Below are 22,194 nucleotides of genomic sequence, written 5' to 3'. Positions count from 1 at the left end.
TGTTGAGCTCGCAATCAGAGTAAGCGCTGAAAAATACCTTAAAATGTCAATCGCTCTTGAACGCACCTCGGGCTGAATCCCGGCATGACTATAGTTATAAAAACAAGGCGATTTCCTGTATTCTGTATATTGTGAGAATCCATATGTCAAAAACAGCAAGATTCACAAACCTTTAAATATATTTAGGTTTTTATTTTAAATGTTTGCATAAAACACTGAAATTATTAATTGACTATCCCATACCACAATTCCATGTACACTGAAGAAAATAAGAAACAAAAGCTCACAGCAGGGAACTAAAACCTGTCACAAATCAATGATCTGGAATTATACACTGTTCTCTCATTGCTGCACACAAGTAGATTTTTAAAATGTTTTATTATGGGTATTTATTAGATAGTGGCAAATCACAACGTCTTTCTACTCTTCTACTTCTGACTGTAAATATTTGTATTTTATTTTTAGACTTTAGATATATTTGTGTGTTTTCTGTACTACTTAAAATGCATTTTTATCATTAAAAGAAATGCATATGTTGTTCTGCTCAGAACATTACAACTGGAATCTGCATAAGGTGAAACAGCACCACTGTTATTGTTTTGTTGAACAAAGGAGGAGAGGAACGTCTGGAAAACACAACTCATATTCTGCCGATTCTATGTCTGGGGGGCTGTGTTGGTTGTTTGAACAAAGGAGGAGAGGAACGTCTGGAAAACACAACTCATATTCTGCCGATTCTATGTCTGGGGGGCTGTGTTGGTTGTTTGAAGAAAGGAGGAGAGGAACGTCTGGAAAACACAACTCATATTCTGCCGATTCTATGTCTGGGGGGCTGTGTTGGTTGTTTGAAGAAAGGAGGAGAGGAACGTCTGGAAAACACAACTCATATTCTGCCGATTCTATGTCTGGGGGGCTGTGTTGGTTGTTTGAAGAAAGGAGGAGAGGAACGTCTGGAAAACACAACTCATATTCTGCCGATTCTATGTCTGGGGGCTGTGTTGGTTGTTTGAAGAAAGGAGGAGAGGAACGTCTGGAAAACACAACTCATATTCTGCCGATTCTATGTCTGGGGGGCTGTGTTGGTTGTTTGAAGAAAGGAGGAGAGGAACGTCTGGAAAACACAACTCATATTCTGCCGATTCTATGTCTGGGGGGCTGTGTTGGCTGTTTGAAGTAAAATCTTTGTTGTTGTAAGGTCTCAAACGGACGTGGCTGTATAGCGAAGTATGAATTCCAGCTTTAATGTTATTCAAAAAAACAAGAACAGGGCATCTACTTCACTTGCGTACTAGCTAGATAGCTAGCTGTGACCCACCATAATGGCACACAGTGCCAATAAAACTCTTTATGCCATAACTCATCTTGATACATAGACCTCAGAACACATCATACATATGCATACATCAATTTTTTTTTCCTTCTATTGTGTTATTTGACTGTTCGTTTGTCTATGTGGGGCGGCAGGGTGGTTAGAGCGTTGGACTAGTAACCGCAAGGTTGCAAGTTCAAACCCCTGAGCTGACAAGGTACAAATCTGTCGCTCTGCCCCTGAACAGGCAGTTAACCCACTGTTCCCAGGCCGTCATTGAAAAGAAGAATGTGTTCTTAACTGACTTGCCTGGTTAAATAAAGGTAAAAAAAAAATGAAAAGTGTAACTCTGTTTTTGTCGAACTGCTTTGCTTTATCTTGGCCAGGTTGCAGTTGTAAATGAGAACTTGTTCTCAATTTGCCTACCTGGTTAAATAAAGGTGAAATAAAAATGTAAGAATATTGTTTCTCAAATACATTACATTTTCCCATCAAATACATTCAAGAGTCTAGAAATAATATTTTTTTCCCCCCAAAAGATGCCATTTGCATCAACAATCCATTGCCTCAGGTTCCACGCTATCAGAAGCGCTATAAGCAACATAGTTCCTGAAACACGTGGCAAGAACACATTGAGCAGAGCACATACAGTAGGAAGATCAATGCACATACAGTAGGAAGATCTTTACAGGAGCTTGCATTTTTTTTTACAAGAGATTCTTTCAATTGAAAGAAACTAAAATTCCCAGTCCCCACCATAGAAGAGCAACGAGCCAATCACAGGCCTGGAGACTGCAGGATGAGGATCTCAGCAGCCAATCTCTGTGGGTCCATGAGCTGGGGAAACATGTCCATGACCTTGTCCACCAGACGGCCGTTAAAGATAGCCAGCAGCTTCTTCCTGACCTCCTCTCTCTCCCTGCTCTCCCCGTGGGGGTGGGGCTGTGTCCGGGGGAGGAGCCAGTGTCTCTGCTTCTCCATTTGAGCAGTGCTATGGAGAGTCTGAGGATAAGTCCCGAACGGATCGGACCAGTAGGTCTGCTGTGGAGGGTGGGCCCTGTTCTCCTGTTGGAAGTCACTGGGATACCTGTACTGATGCTTCCCAACTGGATATATCGGTGCCCCATAGCTGAGGTAATAGGTGGGGCTGTAGGTTATCTTGTCTGGGTGGTAGGTGCTGGCTGGGCCCATGCTGTGATGTGGGCTGTGGGTGTTGTTGTGGATGCTGGCCGGGCCCCTGCTGCGATGTTGTTGGTATCCTGTGCTGGGGCCCGGTAAAGGCTGAGGAGGATGAGAGCTGCAGCTAGAAGGCAGGTTGCTAGGCAGGGAATAGATTTGTTGTCTCATACTGGGGGGGGACAGGCAGTTCCTAAAACCAGCTTTCCCATAACAGTCACAGTGGTCCCTGGAGGGGTCAGACACCTGGCTCTCGAAGGAGCCAAGACCAGAATCTAGTCGCTCCTGAGAGCCACTGGGCAGGGCCGAGTCCAGGTCTGTCGGGGATTGAGAGCCACTGGGCAGGGCCGAGTCCAGGTCTGTCGGGGATTGAGAGCCACTGGGCAGGGCCGAGTCCAGGTCTGTCGGGGATTGAGAGCCACTGGGCAGGGCCGAGTCCAGATTGGTCAAGTGCCGGTTGGTCTTGTCCTTCTTAGTTGGGGACCTCTGGCTGGAACGATGGCTTCCCTTGATCAGAAGCACATTCTCACTGATGTGGCCTTTCTTCAGGGAGCCATTCCTCTGGCCTAGAGGCAGTTTCTGAGCCATCCCCTCCTCCAGAGAAAGGCCATAGGCAGGTCCAGCACCTGCAGTGGGGTGTTTTTGTTCTGATAAAGATAGCTTGGCCTTCTTCCGCAGCTCGTCAGCCAGAGAGCAACGGGATTGGTTGGCTCGTTCCGGGTGGTAGAATTTACACTTCATCCCATAAGTGCATTTCCTTCCTAGATTCATGAAATGTAAACAATAGTTCATTAGTACCGTTGAGTTTCAGCACATACAGTACAGTACATTTATTACTTACAGTATTGGTGTCAGTTTGTCAATAATTATTTGCAAATGTCCCCCCAGATGTAAGGTCAACCACAGGATGACCCTAGTAGAGATATGACCTCACCATAAGGGCACAGCTGTTTCCGTGGCAAACGAGGAACCTTCCGTAGAAAGTTCTCCAGGGTGGGACCATGACGACCCAGAGGGTCATCAGGGGGCATGAACCTGAGATAAGGGGGGGAGTAGAGTTTAGATTCCCACTACACTGTGGCTAATGTACACTGAACAACAATGCATAATTTGCATACCTCAATTGTGCAGTTATACAGATTTATAAGTATAAAATATTTACAAATTATACAAGTAAGCAATGGGCGGCAGGGTAGCCTAGTGATTAGAGCATTGGACTAGTAACTGGAAGGTTGCAAGTTCAAACTCCCAAGCTGACAAGGTACAAATCTGTTGTTCTGCCCCTGAACAGGCAGTTAACCCACTGTTTCTAGGCCGTCATTGTAAATAAGAATTTGTTCTTAACTGACTTGCCTCGTTAAATAAAGGTTAAAAATGTTTTTTTTTAAATGGCTTATTCATGATATTTGTAGAACTGTGACCATATTAGCTATTATTTAAAACATTAGTTATTTGTCTACTGTAACCAACTAGAAGTTAAAAAATTAGTTATTTGTCCACTGTAACCACCTATTAGGTAAAACATTAATTTATTTGTCCACTGTAACCACCTATTAGGTAAAACATTAATTTATTTGTCCACTGTAACCACCTATTAGGTAAAACATTAATTTATTTGTCCACTGTGTGTATTTCAAGGTTAATAGTAAGCTACCACAAGACTTACTTGTCACTGACGAAGGAGTACATGAGTAGCCTCTCCTCAATGAAGCGCTTCCAGTCCTGTCTCTCGCCCTGAAGGTCACGGTAGGTGTCGTTGGACACGATGATGCCGGCGGTCTCATGCGCCAGCTTGACGATGAAGCGATCGTCATAGCAGACCACACGTTTGCCCGCTACACGCCGCGAAGGGGTGAACACCACGATCTTCTTCCTCTCCAGCTCACGCAAAATGTGTTGATCTTTAGAAACAGAGAAAAATACTTCAATTAGATCATTGATGATTAACTCATTGCATGGTTAAGTATTATTTAAGAGATTAATCATGCATTTACCACCCCTAATCCTGGTCTGTATGTAAAAATATTGTTTCCAGGAAACAGATTTCACAACTTGTTTAGCACACTTTACTTTATCCCTCACATTGTCATATTTTGTTGCCAAACTGTTTAAGATATACATTTTACCTTTATTTAACTAGACAAGTCAGTTAAGAACAAATTCTTATTTTCAATGCCTGCCTAGGAACAGTGGGTTAACTGCCTATTCAGGATCAGAATGACATATTTGTACCTTGTCAGCTCGGGGATTCAAACTTGCAACCTTTCTAGTCTTCTAGTTACTAGTCCAACGCTCTAACCACTAGGCTACCCTGCCGTAATTGGGTACAGGCTGTTACTTCATATTGAATGGAATGGAATAGAATGGAGTTTCAACTGTGTAGGATGAGAAAGCGAATGTTTCCTCAATTAGCCTTGCTTGCTAGCTCAACTAGCTTCTCCCAGTTTGATGCGGTCAAGACCGGTACTACGTAATCATATCGGATGATATAGAACCTAGCTATGGTAGATATTAGCCTACTATAATGCGAGTCGACTTGGTTGGTTGCTGCTTTTCGTCTCTCCCTCCCTCCTCCCTGTTTCCATGTCACTTGCTGACACTCACAGTAGCCTATACACACAGCACTGCCAGAGGCTCTCTACCTCCTCTTACACTCACAGTAGCCTATACACACAGCACTGCCAGAGGCTCTACCTCCTCTTACACTCACAGTAGCCTATACACACAGCACTGCCAGAGGCTCTACCTCCTCTTACACTCACAGTAGCCTATACACACAGCACTGCCAGAGGCTCTACCTCCTCTTACACTCACAGTAGCCTATACACACAGCACTGCCAGAGGCTCTCTACCTCCTCTTACACTCACAGTAGCCTATACACACAGCACTGCCAGAGGCTCTACCTCCTCTTACACTCACAGTAGCCTATACACACAGCACTGCCAGAGGCTCTACCTCCTCTTACACTCACAGTAGCCTATACACACAGCACTGCCAGAGGCTCTCTACCTCCTCTTACACTCACAGTAGCCTATACACACAGCACTGCCAGAGGCTCTACCTCCTCTTACACTCACAGTAAGTAGCCTATACACACAGCACTGCCAGAGGCTCTCTACCTCCTCTTACACTCACAGTAGCCTATACACACAGCACTGCCAGGGGCTCTACCTCCTCTTACACTCACAGTAGCCTATACACACAGCACTGCCAGAGGCTCTCTACCTCCTCTTACACTCACAGTAGCCTATACACACAGCACTGCCAGAGGCTCTACCTCCTCTTACACTCACAGTAGCCTATACACACAGCACTGCCAGAGGCTCTGTACCTCCTCTTACACTCACAGTAGCCTATACACACAGCACTGCCAGAGGCTCTGTACCTCCTCTTACACTCACAGTAGCCTATACACACAGCACTGCCAGAGGCTCTGTACCTCCTCTTACACTCACAGTAGCCTATACACACAGCACTGCCAGAGGCTCTCTACCTCCTCTTACACTCACAGTAGCCTATACACACAGCACTGCCAGGGGCTCTCTACCTCCTCTCCCTCGCGCTTTTAGTAGCTTATAAAATGACTCATCTGCTTCCCTCACTCTAATCGGGTCTGGATCCGATCAGGTCTATACAGAACGGGTGTCCTTCTGTAGCTCAGTTGGTAGAGCATGGCGCTTGTAACGCCAGGGTAGTGGGTTCGATTCCTGGGACCACCCATACGTAGAATGTATGCACACATCACTGTAAGTCGCTTTGGATAAAAGCGTCCGCTAAATGGCATATATATATAGTTATCATCGGGCCCGTTTGGAATTGGTCTCTATATTTACAAAAAACATATTTATACATATCAGGTCCAGATGGGGATACCCCAGGCCCATTTAGGAATGGGTACAACTCTTTGGACCAGTGAAGGCCTCTAATTGACAGTAACTAGGTCAGCCATGCTCACCATGAGAAGACGGTTTTTACATGCTACTGCAGGAAGTGATAAATGCGCTGATAAAAGTCCCTAGTTTAATCAGCTGAATGAGAGACATAGTGAAACAGAAATATCAGTTTTGGGGTTTCCCCTCCTGCTCCCCACTGCTGTCACTTCCCAGAGTTGTGGAGTTGCATCACTTTGATCGCTGATCTGATCTCAAGTTCAGCAACTGGAAAAAGCCAAACAAGTCCATATACCAAACGGTTTCCTGCTCACACATGTTCAAAGAGACACGCTCTCTACTCAAACATTGTGCTTGTATGCATATTTCCTGAAGTCAACATATCACATAGCGTATTATATATTAGAAACTAGGTGATTTGAGCCCTGAATGCTGATTGGCTGAAAGCCATGGTATATCAGACCATATACCACGGGTATGACAAAACATGTATTTTTACTCTTCTAATTACATTAACCAATTAACCAGTTTATAATAGGGGATTGTGGTATGTGGCCAATATAGAACTCCATGATGCGTCGTGCATAAGAAGAGCCCTAAGTGTGGTATATTGGCCATTTACCACACCCGTTCAGGTGTTATTGCTTAAATATACTCTATATTGGGGCGGCAGGGTAGCCTAGTGGTTAGAGCATTGGACTAGTAACCAAAAGGTTGCAAGTTCAAATCCCCGAGCTGACAATGTACACATCTGTCATTCTGCCCCTGAACAGGCTGTTAACCCACTGTTCCTAGGCCGTCATTGAAAATAAGAATTTGTTCTTAACTGACTTGCCTATTTAAATAAAGGGGGGAAAAAAAAGTAAAAAATAAATAAAATCACAGCTGATTTTAATCACTCTGATTAAAATAACATAGAAACTCAATGTTTCATTGTGTTTGTCCCACTGGGCAAAAACAGGTTGAATCAACATTGTTTCCACGTCAATTCAACAAAATAATTTATGTGAGGATGTTGAATCGACATGGAAAACTGATCAAATTTGCAAAAGAGTTGTCTTTTTTTTATTTTACCCAACTTTATACCCAAATCCAATGACATGGTGACATTTTTTTGTTGATTTCACGATAAATTCACGTTAGTTGACAACTCAACCAAATCAAAACTAAAGGTTGAAATGATGTCTGTGCCCAGTGGGATGGCTTGAGGAGGAAACTGTATTCAATACAATGAGGGCTGAGATACAGACGTGGAAGTAGACGTCGGGCCCCGTGCCTGGCAGTGTATTCCCGACATCTTACCTGTGATGAGGACATCTGGTCTAGGCTGCTCTTTCCTCCACGAGGGAACAAACACAGTGATGTCCGTATGACCTCTGTCCAGGAAGAAGTTTACTGCCAGCTGGATTCCCAGGCAGGAAAACATTTCCTTGTTCCCGTGGCTACAACAGAAGGGCAATATAAATAAATATTGTTGAGCAAGCAAGCCAATCCCACTCATAATGACTTACCTGTGTGGTAAGGGTAAGGAAAAATAACCTCCTACGCTGACTCATTGGCTTGCGTCCCAATTGGCACCCTATGGGCCCTAGTCAAAAGTGCACTTTATAGGGAGAGGGTGCCATTTGGAACGCAACCTGTACCTCAAGAGCTATATCAATAGACACATTTGGAGAGGGAGGGCCCGCGATTACTACAACAGTTATTTTTCATTTGAAAGCACTTAGCTACATGTACACACAATATCACAGGCATTTGCAATGCAAATGTTTTAGCTGTGTATACACAACTCAAACGGTCCCTGTTCTCACAGTAGACCACCTACCAACTAGCTACAGTAGGACTATTACTAGAATCTAGACCAGCGATAATCAACTAGATTCATCTGAGTGGATGGTCAAGGGGCTGGAACATAATTACAAATCATTTGTGGTCTGCGAATTGACTGCAAGAAGCCCAAACAGATATTATATATTCGACTAAAACATAAAAATTCAACCCTTGCTTACATTTGAATACGATCATATATATCTCTATGTGTGGGAATACCTCGCGACACATTTCCAAAATTAAAATCACTTGGAGCTAATTAGCTGATGTATGTCCAGTAGGGCAGGCAGGGCATAGAATGCAGTCAGGTCTGTTCCTGTTGCACTGTGCACTGATTTGCATGCTCAAATTTGCATGTCAGAGCAATGAGGGAGAGACATGCCTGTACAAATGTTGTATCAAAGTGGGCAGAAGGCCAAAGGAGACAGAGGAGCAGCAGAAGGGAGAGTGATGGGGGTGTGAAATGGTTAACTCTCCCCCAGGCTAACAGTGACACCTGACTGAGTGGCTGGTGGAGTGTTGAAACAATAGACATAAAAGCAGGGCTGAAACAGTGTTACCATTCTCGACTTCGAGCTAGATCCTAATTATGGGGTGTAAGGGCTGGAGTTTAGCTAGAGAAGTAATTATGAGGGGTAAGGGTGGAGAAAATCTAGAGAAGTAATTATGAGGGGTAAGGGTAGGAGTCAATCTAGAGAAGTAATTATGAGGGGTAAGGGTAGGAGTCAATCTAGAGAAGTAATTATGGGGTGTAAGGGCTGGAGTTTAGCTAGAGAAGTAATTATGAGGGGTAAGGGTAGGAGTCAATCTAGAGAAGTAATTATGAGGGGTAAGGGTAGGAGTCAATCTAGAGAAGTAATTATGGGGTGTAAGGGCTGGAGTTTAGCTAGAGAAGTAATTATGAGGGTTAAGGGTAGGAGTCAATCTAGAGAAGTAATTATGAGGGGTAAGGGCTGGTTTATCTAGAGAAGTAATTATGAAGGGTAAGGGCTGGTTTATCTAGAGAAGTAATTATGAGGGGTAAGGGCTGGTGTATCTAGAGAAGTAATTATGAGGGGTAAGGGCTGGTTTATCTAGAGAAGTAATTATGAGGGGTAAGGGCTGGTTTATGTAGAGAAGTAATTATGAGGGGTAAGGGCTGGTGTATCTAGAGAAGTAATTATGAGGGGTAAGGGCTGGTTTATCTAGAGACGTAATTATGAGAGGTAAGGGCTGGAGTAAATCTAGAGAAGTAATTATGAGGGGTAAGGGCTGGAGTAAATCTAGAGAAGTAATTATGAGGGGTAAGGGCTGGTTTATGTAGAGAAGTAATTATGAGGGGTAAGGGCTGGTTTATCTAGAGAAGTAATTATGAGGGGTAAGGGCTGGAGTAAATCTAGAGAAGTAATTATGAGGGGTAAGGGCTGGTTTATGTAGAGAAGTAATTATGAGGGGTAAGGGCTGGTTTATCTAGAGAAGTAATTATGAGGGGTAAGGGCTGGTTTATCTAGAGAAGTAATTATGAGGGTAATGGCTGGTTTATCTAGAGAAGTAATTATGAGGGGTAATGGCTGGTTTATCTAGAGAAGTAATTATGAGGGGTAAGGGCTGGTTTATCTAGAGAAGTAATTATGAGGGGTAATGGCTGGTTTATCTAGAGAAGTAATTATGAGGGGTAATGGCTGGTTTATCTAGAGAAGTAATTATGAGGGGTAAGGGCTGGTTTATCTAGAGAAGTAATTATGAGGGGTAAGGGCTGGTTTATCTAGAGAAGTAATTATGAGGGGTAAGGGCTGGTTTATCTAGAGAAGTAATTATGAGGGGTAAGGGCTGGTTTATCTAGAGAAGTAATTATGAGGGGTAATGGCTGGTTTATCTAGAGAAGTAATTATGAGGGGTAATGGCTGGTTTATCTAGAGAAGTAATTATGAGGGGTAAGGGCTGGTTTATCTAGAGAAGTAATTATGAGGGGTAAGGGCTGGTTTATCTAGAGAAGTAATTATGAGGGGTAAGGGCTGGTGTATCTAGAGAAGTAATTATGAGGGGTAAGGGCTGGTGTATCTAGAGAAGTAATTATGAGGGGTAAGGGCTGGTTTATCTAGAGAAGTAATTATGAGGGTAAGGGCTGGTTTATCTAGAGAAGTAATTATGAGGGGTAAGGGCTGGTTTATCTAGAGAAGTAATTATGAGGGGTAAGGGCTGGTTTATCTAGAGAAGTAATTATGAGGGGTAAGGGCTGGTTTATCTAGAGAAGTAATTATGAGGGGTAAGGGCTGGTTTATCTAGAGAAGTATGGGTAGGAGTTTAGTGCAATAAGGAAATGATCTGTTCTTGAAGACAGTGAATTCTTCTGGCACAGCACCTTCTTTACAGGCTTTCTGCCAAACCACAAGCTCCTAGAAACGCTTAACTACAACTACTGGAGAGAGATATGATGAAGGCTGGTCTAACCTGTATCTACCCTTTTCCCATGAACATAATCTGTTTTACCCCGGCCAAACCCAAACGACGCTGGGTCAATTGTGCGGCGCCACATGGGACTGCCAATCACGGGCGGTTGTGATACAGCCATGGAATCGAACCAGGGTCTGTAGTGACACCTCTAGCACTGAGATACAGTACCGTAGACCACTGCGCCACTCTAGAGCCTGTTAAAGGCAGTATGCCTTTTATATCAGTACTAAATCATTTCTGGGTAACAATTAATTACCTTACTGTGATAGTTTTCCATTAAAATGGACACACGTATTTATTGACTATTTTTCAACCAAAAATGTTGCTAGCAATGTCTGGGAGTGGTGAGTGGAAAACTGAAAACGAGTGAAACTCTGCTCACCTCATAGCCACGTTGCTCCCATCGATCACTATGGGTCTCAGGGCATCTCCCTCCTCACTGGGTACATGGCTCCGGCTGGGTGGAGGGGTGAGGGGCAGGTTACTGAGGGTCTCCCCTCGGGACACCAGGATAGACGGGGCTCCCTCCTTCTCCCGCTCCTTCTCAATTCCTTCTAGACTGGCTCCCGTCCGCACCAGCTCCCCCAGAACCCTGTTAGTGTCTGTGTTCAGGCCAAACTTCTGCAACACGGTCCAGACCTGCGCTGGGGAGTAGCCCAGTTTAAGGTAGAAGTCCAGCTGAGCCTCTCCAGGTTCTGTGGAGGTCTTGCCGCTCTCCTCCGGGGCAGAGCAGTGGGTACCACTAGGGTGCATTCTCTCACAGATGGGACAGGGTGGATGATGACTGTGAAGGGCAGGCAGAGTGGACAGCCATCCAACTGTGTCGTGGGGCTCTGTGGGGCTCAGACGGGCTGTGTGGGAGAACTCTTTCCATGGTAAGACATCTTTGACCGGGCTCAGCATTGAGATAGCACCAATCTTCATCTCTCACTCTTTCAGGCAGGTCTCATATATGACACCTGTTTAAAAAAAGATATCATTATTGTGGGTGTGTGAAAAAGGGCTATTTAAAAGTTTGAGGTCATAATACAAACAGAAAAGGGTTGAAAATAAACACACATCAGCTCTACAGTACATACACCAGTAGACTACAATTCAGCTTGTCATTTAAGTTATCAACACTTCAATCATTTTCTTGCCGTCTGAAAATGGATCACATCTTACTTTAGTAGAACAGATAACTACTTTATTGGAGGGAAAATGTATTTGTTATGACTGCGATATGTGGTCGTCTCACCCAACTGTAAGTAGCTCTAGATGAGAGCGTCTGCTAAATTACTCAAATGTAAATGGAATGTTAGTACTGACGTTGAGTGTGCAAAGCTGTCATCAAGGCATCTCTAATATAAAATATATTTTGATTTGTTTAACACTTATTTGGTTACTATATGATTTCATATGTGTTATTTCATAGTTTTGATGTAGAAAATAGTAAAAATAAAGAAAAACCCGTGAATGAGTAGGTTCTAAAACTTTTGACTTGTACTGTATATATATATATATGGAACTCAGTCGGGGTCCCAAATTACTATTGATAGTAAGAATAAGGCAATTCCAAAATGGCTGCAGAGAGCATGGAGTATCAGCTATGACATGACACACAGACTTTGAAAAAAGTCTATTTAGCTTATTCCACTAGAGCGAGGTGGATTTACAGCCAGTAACAGAATTGCAGTAACGTAATTGCATCATTGGTCCCTGATCTGTACTACACAGAAATACATAACTATGGATATTACTGTGGATACAACTGGCTTCCAGTTGAAGCTCGCATCCGCTACAAGACCATGGTGCTTGCCTACGGAGCTGTGAGGGGAACGGCACCTCAATACCTCCAGGCTCTGATCAGGCCCTACACCCAAACAAGGGCACTGCGTTCATCCACCTCTGGCCTGCTCGCCTCCCTACCACTGAGGAAGTACAGTTCCCGCTCAGCCCAGTCAAAACTGTTCGCTGCTCTGGCTCCCCAATGGTGGAACACACTCCCTCACGACGCCAGGACAGCGGAGTCAATCACCACCTTCCGGAGACAGCTGAAACCCCACCTCTTTAAGGAATACCTAGGATAGGATAAAGTAATCCCCCCTTAAAAGATTTAGATGCACTATTGTAAAGTGGCTGTTCCACTGGATGTCATAAGGTGAATGCACCAATTTGTAAGTCGCTCTGGATAAGAGCGTCTGCTAAATGACTTAAATGTAATGTAAATGTAATATTAATGTCATTCTCTTCATGGTGATGTACCTATTACACAAAGGTATAAATATGTATTATCCTCCTTTGCATATTTGGGTATTATTCTAGACAATTTTAATGAGCTCTGCCCCCAAAAAGACCAAATGTCCTTGGTCCGGACAGTACCAATCATATACATCTATGTTTCACAAGTTTAGACATCAAAGTACAGCACAGTAAAGCTCTGTAGAGTACAGAACAGTACAGTAGAGTACAGTACAGTAGAGAACAGTACAGTACAGTACAGTACAGCACAGTACAGTACAGTAGAGAACAGTACAGTAAAGCTCTGTAGAGTACAGAACAGTACAGTAGAGTACAGTACAGTACAGTAGAGAACAGTACAGTAAAGCTCTGTAGAGTACAGAACAGTACAGTAGAGTACAGTACAGTAGAGAACAGTACAGTAGAGAACAGTACAGTAGAGAACAGTACAGTAGAGAACAGTACAGTAAAGCTCTGTAGAGTACAGAACAGTACAGTAGAGAACAGTACAGTAGAGAACAGTACAGTAGAGAACAGTACAGTAGAGAACAGTACAGTACAGTAGAGTAGAGTAGAGAACAGTACAGTACAGTACAGTAGAGTACAGAACAGTACAATAGAGTACAGTACAGTAGAGTACAGAACAGTACAGTAGAGTACAGTACAGTACAGTAGAGAACAGTACAGTAGAGTACAGTACAGTACAGTAGAGTACAGTACAGTACAGTAGAGAACAGTACAGTAGAGAACAGTACAGTACAGTAGAGAACAGTACAGTAGAGTACAGTACAGTAGAGTACAGTACAGTACAGTAGAGTACAGTACAGTAGAGTACAGTACAGTAGAGTACAGTACAGTAGAGTAGAGAACAGTACAGTAGAGTAGAGAACAGTACAGTAGAGTACAGTACAGTACAGTAGAGTACAGTACAGTACAGTAGAGAACAGTACAGTAGAGAACAGTACAGTAGAGTACAGTAGAGGACAGTACAGTAGAGGAGTGCAGAACAGAACAGTACTGTAGAGTACAGAACGGTATAGTAAAGTAGATTTCCATGTAGAGTACAGTCGAGTACAGTCGAGTTCAGTGTAGAGTACAGTAGAGTTCAGTGTAGAGTACAGTAGATTACAGTAGAGTTCAGTGTTGAGTACAGCTGAGTACAGTCACAGAATTGCGTTTTAATCACTTAATTATTCATAAACAGAATGTAAATCAGTAAAAACACTAAGAGGACCACTAGTTTAACAGCTCTTAGGCCGGGGGTCGCCAATTACATTCATATTATTATTTTATTTAACCTTTATTTAACCAGGTAGGCCAGTTGAGAACACCTTTATTTAACCAGGTAGGCCAGTTGAGAACAACTTTATTTAACCAGGTAGGCCAGTTGAGAACACCTTTATTTAACCAAGTAGGCCAGTTGAGAACACCTTTATTTAACCAAGTAGGCCAGTTGAGAACACCTTTATTTAACCAGGTAGGCCAGTTGAGAACACCTTTATTTAACCAGGTAGGCCAGTTGAGAACACCTTTATTTAACCAAGTAGGCCAGTTGAGAACAAGTTCTCATTTACAACTTCGACCTGGCCAAGATAAAGCAAAGTGATACAAACAACACAGGGTTACACAACAAACAAACAAACAAACAAACAAAACACACACACACACACACACACACACACACACACACACACACACACACACACACACACACACACACACACACACACACACACACACACACACACACACACATACATACATACATACATACATACATACATACATACATACATGTAGGTAGTCTAGTGGTTAGAGCGTTGGACTAGTAACCAGTAGGTAGTCTAGTGGTTAGAGCGTTGGACTAGTAACCAGCAGGTAGTCTTGTGGTTAGAGCGTTGGACTAGTAACCAGTAGGTAGTCTAGTGGTTAGAGCGTTGGACTAGTAACCAGCAGGTAGTCTAGTGGTTAGAGCGTTGGACTAGTAACCAAAAGGTTTTTTGAATTTGTTCTTAATTGACTTGCCAAGTTAAATAAATAAAAATGATCAGGATAAATCAAGTTATCCTGATTAAAGTTAGTCTTAATTTGATCACCCTATTGCAGGAGAACTTTCCTGCAATGTAGGACATTTTACACCTCTAGTGTATTTGACAAATAAAAAGGTTTCTGAAGTTTGTAATTTCCACTTTGAAATTTCCGAATTGATATGTCCTTACGAAAAGTGGATCAACCCCAACAAAAAATGCCCATTCATTACAATCCACATAAAAATTCAAATTTACTGTTGCTGCAGGATTATTTTCCTGCTGTAGCATACTGGCTCAAATTAAGATTCTACATCTGTACCTTTTTAACTCTTGATGACAAGTGCTCCTGTCTGTCGGTATCATCGAATGCGACCTAACAGCATGGTCTCATAGACTAGATGTTGCGTAGTAAATGTAAATCAGGGACACTCAAATATTAATGATATTTTATGTTTGGTATGGTTACATACTGTAAAACAGATAGCTACTCAAGACAAAGGGGTTGGGGTGGATAAACGGGCGTATAACGCAAACATTTAGCAACCCAAAGGTTGCGCGTTTGAATCTCATCACGGACAACTTTGATATTGTAGCTAAATAGCAACTCTTCAACTACCTGTTAGCTAACCCTACCCATGACCTTAAACCATCTTACTCCTAAGCTTAACCCTAACGTTAGTTAGTATTCGTAACATGTCATACGTTTTCAAAATTATAACGTTTGGAAAATTCGTAACATATTGTACGTTTTTCAAATTCGTAACATATAATACGAATTGTAATTCGTAGCATATCATACAGAATGGGTGATGGACGTCGACAAAATTAATACATACAGTACCATACGAAACCTATCGTATATGCGGCGTCTTGAATTTACATACAGAATAATACGAAAAGCTCTGAGACAAAAATGTGTATATTGTGTATGGTCTATTATCTATTATATTCCTTTACTGTGACTTTACAGCAGACCTACAGTGCAGAAAATAAAAGTTCTACATGTTGTTCATCTTGTGCTATTTAACTAGGCAAGTCAATGACAGTCTAAGAACCGTGGGTCAACTGCCTTGTTCAGGGGCAGAACGACAGCTTGTCAGCTCGGGGATTTGAGCAACCAACCTTTCGGTTAGTGACCCACCGCTCTAACCACTAGGCTACCTAATAGCGACTAATAGGCTACACTCCTGTTCAATGGATAACATTATTTATTGAGTAGTCATGTGTTTTCCTAACAGGGGATTTAAATGCCTGGGCTTGACCAATATGTTTTGCTGAAAGTGAAACGTCATTTTTCCGCACCTAAAGTTATGAGGTCCAAAAGGCAACGTACAGTAGGCCTAGGAATGACCCGTTGGTTTACTGTATCAATAGCCTAAATGTATAGTTGACCACTCGAGAATTTAAAGGAAATTAATTAAATTGCCGGTGTTCATTGCCAGAAATGTTGTAGGCGATATGTTAAATGTAGCCTATGAGTATCAACCCGAGTTATCCTTCTTTGATTTGTTCCGCAATTTATTCCGTTTCGGAAAACCTTAACACATAGTCTAAATTCCTGAACTTTTGACACCGTAATCAGTCAACACGTTGCCAAATAAGAAACAAAGTTAGCCCGTCAAATGTAGTTACTTACCAGTATTTCATAGCCCAACAGTTTCGCGATTGAATTTAATGTTCGTGCTGCTATCCATGTGAAATGTCTCTCTCTCTCTGTGAGTAGTGTCAGTACAGACAGTCCGCCACCACGCAAATATTTCCCCCTATGACGTCATACGCTTCAACTCCACAGGAGGAAATAGAGGGGTTTTCCCGTCTTCCTTTCTTGAGGTATCGAAACAGGCCAACAGCAGTTGATCATAAAAAAATTAACTAGGTAAAGTCAATTTATATGACGCCCTTGTTCGGCCAAACCCGGGCCCCGCTATATGGAATTTTAAATCACGGCCAGATAACATACAGCCTGGATTCGAACCAGGTACTATAGTGACGCGGAGATGCAGTACCTTAGACCGCTGCGACACTCGGTAAACCAATTCAGTAATTGACCAGCTAACTAAACAGTTTTTTTTAACAACCTTTTACAAACAAGTTTCAAGTGCAGCTATATTATTATCAACTGATAGACCATGGTCATTGCTCCTATTAGCTATTATAGCTACTGCATAGCCTACTGAATACAATATTTGTGTAGTCTCGATTCCAAATTGAGCAGCAGCTGCTGAAATAAATTAGCTACAAATATTGAAATTTACAATGGTTTTTAGAGTGAAGTACATTGGGAAAAAAGCAAAAGAAAACTGCAAGACTGAATTGGAGACAAAACAAGCAACAAACAAAGAAGATAGGCTTTGGAAAAAGTAACTATTTTTCATAAAATTGTACAGTTATCTTAGCTGAATTGCTTACCAGTTGCTAGGGACTCTCCTGGAATTAGCTAGCTAGCTAACAAAGAATAACAAAGAATATCTAGTTAACAAGAAAAGAAAGACAAAATATGGCCTAGGATTGTACCATAAAACATTTGTATTTATTTTAATAACATGTTTTGAGCCACATCATATAGTTCCTAGTGAATCAGCAGTTTCTTATTATTTTCTGTATAGATTTCTGCCAATGGATGGATCTTCTTTTCTAAGGGTTGTTGATGACATCAAGGGAAAAAAGGCTGGTAATCGCGGTGAGCTTTACACTGTCATAAATACTATTATAGTGCACCGTCTATTATCTACTGTCTATAGAGCCACTGTATGGTCCATAATCAAAAAAAGGAAGTATGCATTTGAGATTCCATTGACAACGCTGGAAAATAACTACTCTACATCTTCCTTCCTACACCATAAAAGGAGGATAAAGGCCAACTCATTGTTTGTAGAAACTTTGACCCAGCCCAGCCAGCCCATGTTAGACCAGACAGAGAAGTCACCTGTGTGGTCTGATGACCTATGTGACAGAACAATACACCCTTTATCTGCACTGTATGCCTAAAGCTCTTACCTGACTTCATCATGTAGGCATGTGTCTGAGTTCTTTTTCATATTCCATTCTCAAGAGCACTCAGAAAATCCTGTTATGCAGTACCTGATTAATGCATCGGCTATTTTCTTATGGATCATAATATATGCATATGCAATATATGCATTACAATTTACATTGTAATTACATTACAATCTGTGTGTCTGCTGGACATATCTAGTTGTTTTTGACTTACCTTTCAAGATAAACTTTTAGAAACTCTGCTGTATGACTTATTTTAAAACTTATTTCCTGTTTCATCGCAGAAAACGATGATAAACCCCAAATCTTTGAATAGATACATTTCAAGAGGGAGGATCTGGTCATTTGGAAGACCACATTAATGTGATGTTTTAGTTCCAGTAGAACCATTACATTTAACCCTCTAGGAGTTACTGACCGTGGGTTTAGTTATGAGTTAGAAGTTGCAATATTCTTTGGGTGGGAAACAAATCATCAAATAGTGCCAAGTGAGCAGTAAGTTACCAGTAACCATCACCTTTTCAACTGCAATGTAGTGTCACATTTGTCTTCTCTATTAAACATGCAATTGCAATTGTACTCAAAACATCAGACTGTGTATTGGAATGACAGTGTTGCTTCCAGCAGAGGGGGAACTTACTGGTTGCTTCTCACGCTCTCACTCAAGCAACTCTAGCTCTTGCTCTAGCCTAGTCGGTTCAGTTGATGAAGATGTACATGAAGGAAGACCAGATAAATGTATTGGTTTAATCTTTATTTCAAATGTTATTAAGGTGAAATGTACATGTAATAGTGAAGAAGAGAGCCAACCGTAATTGTAATGTACATAAAGAAGAACCAGATATACTGTATCACGTGTCAAACTCGTTCCACGGACGGCCGAGTGTCTGCGGGTTTTTGCTCCTCCCTTGTACTTAATTGATTAAAATAAGGTCAATAATTAGTAAGGAACTCCCCTCCACTGGTTGTCTAACCTGCAGACTCTAGGCCCTCTGTGGAATGAGTTTGACACCTCTGCTGTATATTGTTTCAAACTGTATTAGAAGAGTGGAACTCTCATCTCACAACACATCAACTACAGTCTATTTAGCTGCCTCTTACCATGGCCTCAGAACACACTGGAAGTCTGGACAAATAAATGTTTGGAAGATTTAACATTGTATATATTTTGGGGTGGTTTGGGCACAGGTCTGAGTTTCATTGGACAATAACTGAATTGTATGTTAATACTTATATGTTAGTCTTATGTTTCTTATGACATTTCTTCTTCTTCCTAGGTTTTTCCTTAGGTTGTTCAGGCTCCCGTGGAGGTTCAGGCTCCCCAGGCTCTATTGGTTCAGGTGCTACTGGATCAGGCTCTGCCGGTTCAGGCAATGCGGCATTAGGCTCAGGTTCTGCTGGGTCAGTCTTTACCGATTCAGAATCTGCAGGTGCAGGCTCTACTGGCTCAGGCTCTACTGATTCAGGCTCTGCTGGTTCAGGCTCTGCTGGTTCAGGTTCTTCATGCTCTGCTGGTTGTGGTTCTGCTAGTCCAAGCTCTGAAGATTCAGGCTCTGGTGGCTCAGGCTTTGCTGGCTCAGGCTCTGCTGGTTCGGGCTCTGCTGGTTCAGGTTCTTCATGCTCTGCTGGTTGTGGTTCTGCTAGTCCAAGCTCTGAAGGTTCAGGCTCTGGTGGCTCAGGCTTTGCTGGCTCAGGCTCTGCTGGTTCAGGCTGTACTAGTTCAGGTTCTGCGGGTTCAGGTTCTGCGGGTTCAGGCTCTGCTGGTTCGGGCTCTGCTGGTTCAGGTTCTTCATACTCTGCTGGTTGTGGTTCTGCTAGTCCAAGCTCTGAAGGTTCAGGCTCTGGTGGCTCAGGCTTTGCTGGCTCAGGCTCTCCTGGTTCAGGCTCTGCTGGTCCAATCTCTACAGGTTCAGGCTCTGCAGGCTCAGGTTCTGCAGGTTCAGGCTCTACTGGCTCAGGCTCTGCTGGTTCAGGCTCTACTGGTTCAGGCTCCCCTGAAGGTTCCGAATCTACTGGTACAGGCTCTGCTGGTTCATCTTCTTCTACTGGCTCAGGCTCTGCTGGTTCAGGCTCTGCTGGTTCAGGTTCTCCTGGTTCAGGTTCTTCATGCTCTGCTGGTTCAGGCTCTGCTGGTTCAAGCTCTGCAGGTTCAGGCTCTACTGGATCAGGCTCCCCTGAAGGTTCAGAATCTACTGGTACAGACTCTGCTGGTTCAGGCTCTGCTGGTTCAGGTTCTTCATGTTCTGCTGGTTCAGGTTCTGCTGGTTCAAGCTCTGCAGGTTCAGGCTCCCCTGAAGGTTCAGACTCTACTGGCTGAGGCTCTGCTGGTTCAGGTTCTGTGAGTTCAGGCTCTGCTGGTTCAGGTTCTTCATGCTCTGCTGGTTGTGGTTCTGCTAGTCCAAGCTCTGAAGGTTCAGGCTCTCCTGGTTCAGGCTCTGCTGGTTCAGGCTCTCCTGGTTCAGGCTCTGCTGGTCCAATCTCTACAGGTTCAGGCTCTGCAGGCTCACGTTCTGCAGGTTCAGGCTCTGCTGGTTCAGGCTCTACTGGTTCAGGCTCTACTGGTTCAGGCTCCCCTGGAGGTTCCGAATCTACTGGTACAGGCTCTGCTGGTTCATCCTCTTCTACTGGCTCAGGCTCTGCTGGTTCATGCTCTGCTGGTTCAGGTTCTCCTGGTTCAGGTTCTTCATGCTCTGCTGGTTCAGGCTCTGCTGGTTCAGGCTCTACTGGCTCAGGCTCTGCTGGTACAGGCGCTACTGGTTCAGGCTCCCCTGAAGGTTCAGAATCTACTGGTACAGACTCTGCTGGTTCAGGCTCTGCTGGTTCAGGTTCTTCATGTTCTGCTGGTTCAGGTTCTGCTGGTTCAAGCTCTGCAGGTTCAGGCTCCCCTGAAGGTTCAGACTCTACTGGCTCAGGCTCTGCTGGTTCAGGTTCTGCGAGTTCAGGCTCTGCTGGTTCAGGCTCTACTGGCTCAGGCTCTGCTGGTCCAGGCTCCCCTAAAGGTTCAGAATCTACTGGTACAGGCTCTGCTGGTTCATGCTCTTCTCCTGGCTCAAGCTCTGCTGGTTCAGGTTCTTCAGGCTCTGCTGGTTCAGGCTCTCTTTGTTCAGATTCTCCAAGCTCTGCAGGTTCAGGCTCTGCTGGTCCAAGCTCTGCAGGTTCAGGCTCTGCGGGCTCAGGCTCTACTGGCTCAGGCTCTACTGGTTCAGGTTCTGCGAGTTCAGGCACTGCTGGTTCAGGCTCTGCTGGTTCAGGTTCTGCAAGTTCAGGCTCTGCTGGTTCAGACTCTGCTGGTTCAGGCTCTTCTACTGGTTCAGGATCTTCTACTGGCTCAGGCTCTCCTGGCTCAGGCTCTGCTGGTTCAGGCTCTGCTGGTTCAGGTTTGTCATGCTCTGTTGGTTCAGGCTCTGCTGGTTCCGGCTCTGGTTCAGGCTCTTCTATTGGCTCGGGTTGTGTTGGTTCAGGTTCTACAGGCTCTGCTGGTTCAGTCTCTGATGGCTCAGGTTCTTCATGCTCTGCTGGTTCAAGCTCTGCTGGTTCACGCTCTGGTTCAGGCTCTGGTTCAGGCTCTACTAGGCGTTCAGATGAACCTCTTCCTTGTTGCCTATTTATCTCAATGATGTTCTGGATGAGGTCTGGACTGGGAAAGTCCATGCTGATTACCCCCAAGCAGTTTGGTTTATCAGAGCCTGTCTTTAGTTTACCTAAGAGCTTATTGAGCTGATCATTAACCACTTTGGCCACAGTTTTAGGGCCTATGAAAAAGCCTGTGGCGGATGTGTCAGTCAAGGAAATTGTATGAGCACAATTATTTTGAGCTTCTTTCAGACGTTTTGTGATCGTTTTCATCTTGTTTTCAATGTTTTTGAACCATCCATCGTAAGTGACGAAAGTGTTATGGTTAAGGGTTCCGACATTGAAATTGGTACTCTGCACAAAGACGATCTTCCTTCTCGCGTCTCGCATGTGGGGGACCAACGTCTTCGTCCATACATTATCTTTGGATTTCTTAATCAAATCCTTGATAGATTCTCTAGCATTCCAGATACTCATCCCTTGCAGTGTCACTCTCAAAAGTACAGTCTCACTGTCATGTTTGCCCAAGAACTCCCACAGAATGTTTAGCACGTCATGGAACTTGGTATGTTTTATATGCCCATCCATGACATCAAGGGTGTTGTGGAAAATACTGGCCTCTATACGTAAATCAAAGTACCGCAATCCTGCGTTCAGCTGGTTCTCCAAGGTCCAAGCCTGACACTGTATAAGAGGTCCACCATGCAGAGTTAGGCTCTCATGAGTTCCGGGAAT

The 22,194-nt window shown here is 43.5% G+C and overlaps 2 protein-coding genes across 2 annotated transcripts; both read right to left on the bottom strand.

The window, feature by feature from the left end:
• Nucleotides 1-993: 993 nt before the first annotated feature.
• Nucleotides 994-16,653, bottom strand: LOC118370419 (ribonuclease ZC3H12A-like). Its single transcript, XM_052472768.1, has 6 exons — nucleotides 16,526-16,653; nucleotides 11,022-11,598; nucleotides 7,679-7,818; nucleotides 4,152-4,386; nucleotides 3,420-3,520; nucleotides 994-3,246 (listed from the first exon to the last, which is right to left on the bottom strand). The coding sequence occupies exons 2-6, from the start codon at nucleotides 11,561-11,563 to the stop codon at nucleotides 2,087-2,089; spliced, it is 2,178 nt and encodes a 725-aa protein (XP_052328728.1). The 5' UTR covers nucleotides 11,564-11,598; nucleotides 16,526-16,653; the 3' UTR covers nucleotides 994-2,086.
• Nucleotides 16,654-17,514: 861 nt separating this feature from the next.
• Nucleotides 17,515-21,537, bottom strand: LOC118370418 (cell surface glycoprotein 1-like). The gene has a single exon (XM_035755415.2). It carries the CDS (start codon nucleotides 21,535-21,537, stop codon nucleotides 19,117-19,119), a length of 2,421 nt encoding a protein of 806 aa, XP_035611308.2. The 3' UTR covers nucleotides 17,515-19,116.
• Between the last annotated feature and the right edge of the window lie 657 nt (nucleotides 21,538-22,194).

This window comes from Oncorhynchus keta, chromosome 20 (assembly GCF_023373465.1).
Source record: "Oncorhynchus keta strain PuntledgeMale-10-30-2019 chromosome 20, Oket_V2, whole genome shotgun sequence".
NCBI classification, from domain to species: Eukaryota; Metazoa; Chordata; class Actinopteri; order Salmoniformes; family Salmonidae; genus Oncorhynchus; species Oncorhynchus keta.
The sequence above is the reverse complement of the archived record's forward strand: the minus strand, read 5'-3'. Positions and strand labels throughout refer to the sequence as shown.

What these genes read in the sequence shown, in the direction of transcription:
- LOC118370419 (XM_052472768.1), bottom strand. Translation starts at nt 11,563, where the DNA reads ATGAAGATTGGTGCTATCTCAATGCTGAGCCCGGTCAAAGATGTCTTA. An exon ending in ACCAGATGTCCTCATCACAG is followed by an intron (nt 4,387 to 7,678) that starts GTAAGATGTCGG and finishes CTGTTTCTAAAG; the next exon opens with ATCAACACATTTTGCGTGAG. An exon ending in GAAACAGCTGTGCCCTTATG is followed by an intron (nt 3,247 to 3,419) that starts GTGAGGTCATAT and finishes TCATGAATCTAG; the next exon opens with GAAGGAAATGCACTTATGGG.
- LOC118370418 (XM_035755415.2), bottom strand. Translation starts at nt 21,537, where the DNA reads ATGGACTTTCCCAGTCCAGACCTCATCCAGAACATCATTGAGATAAAT.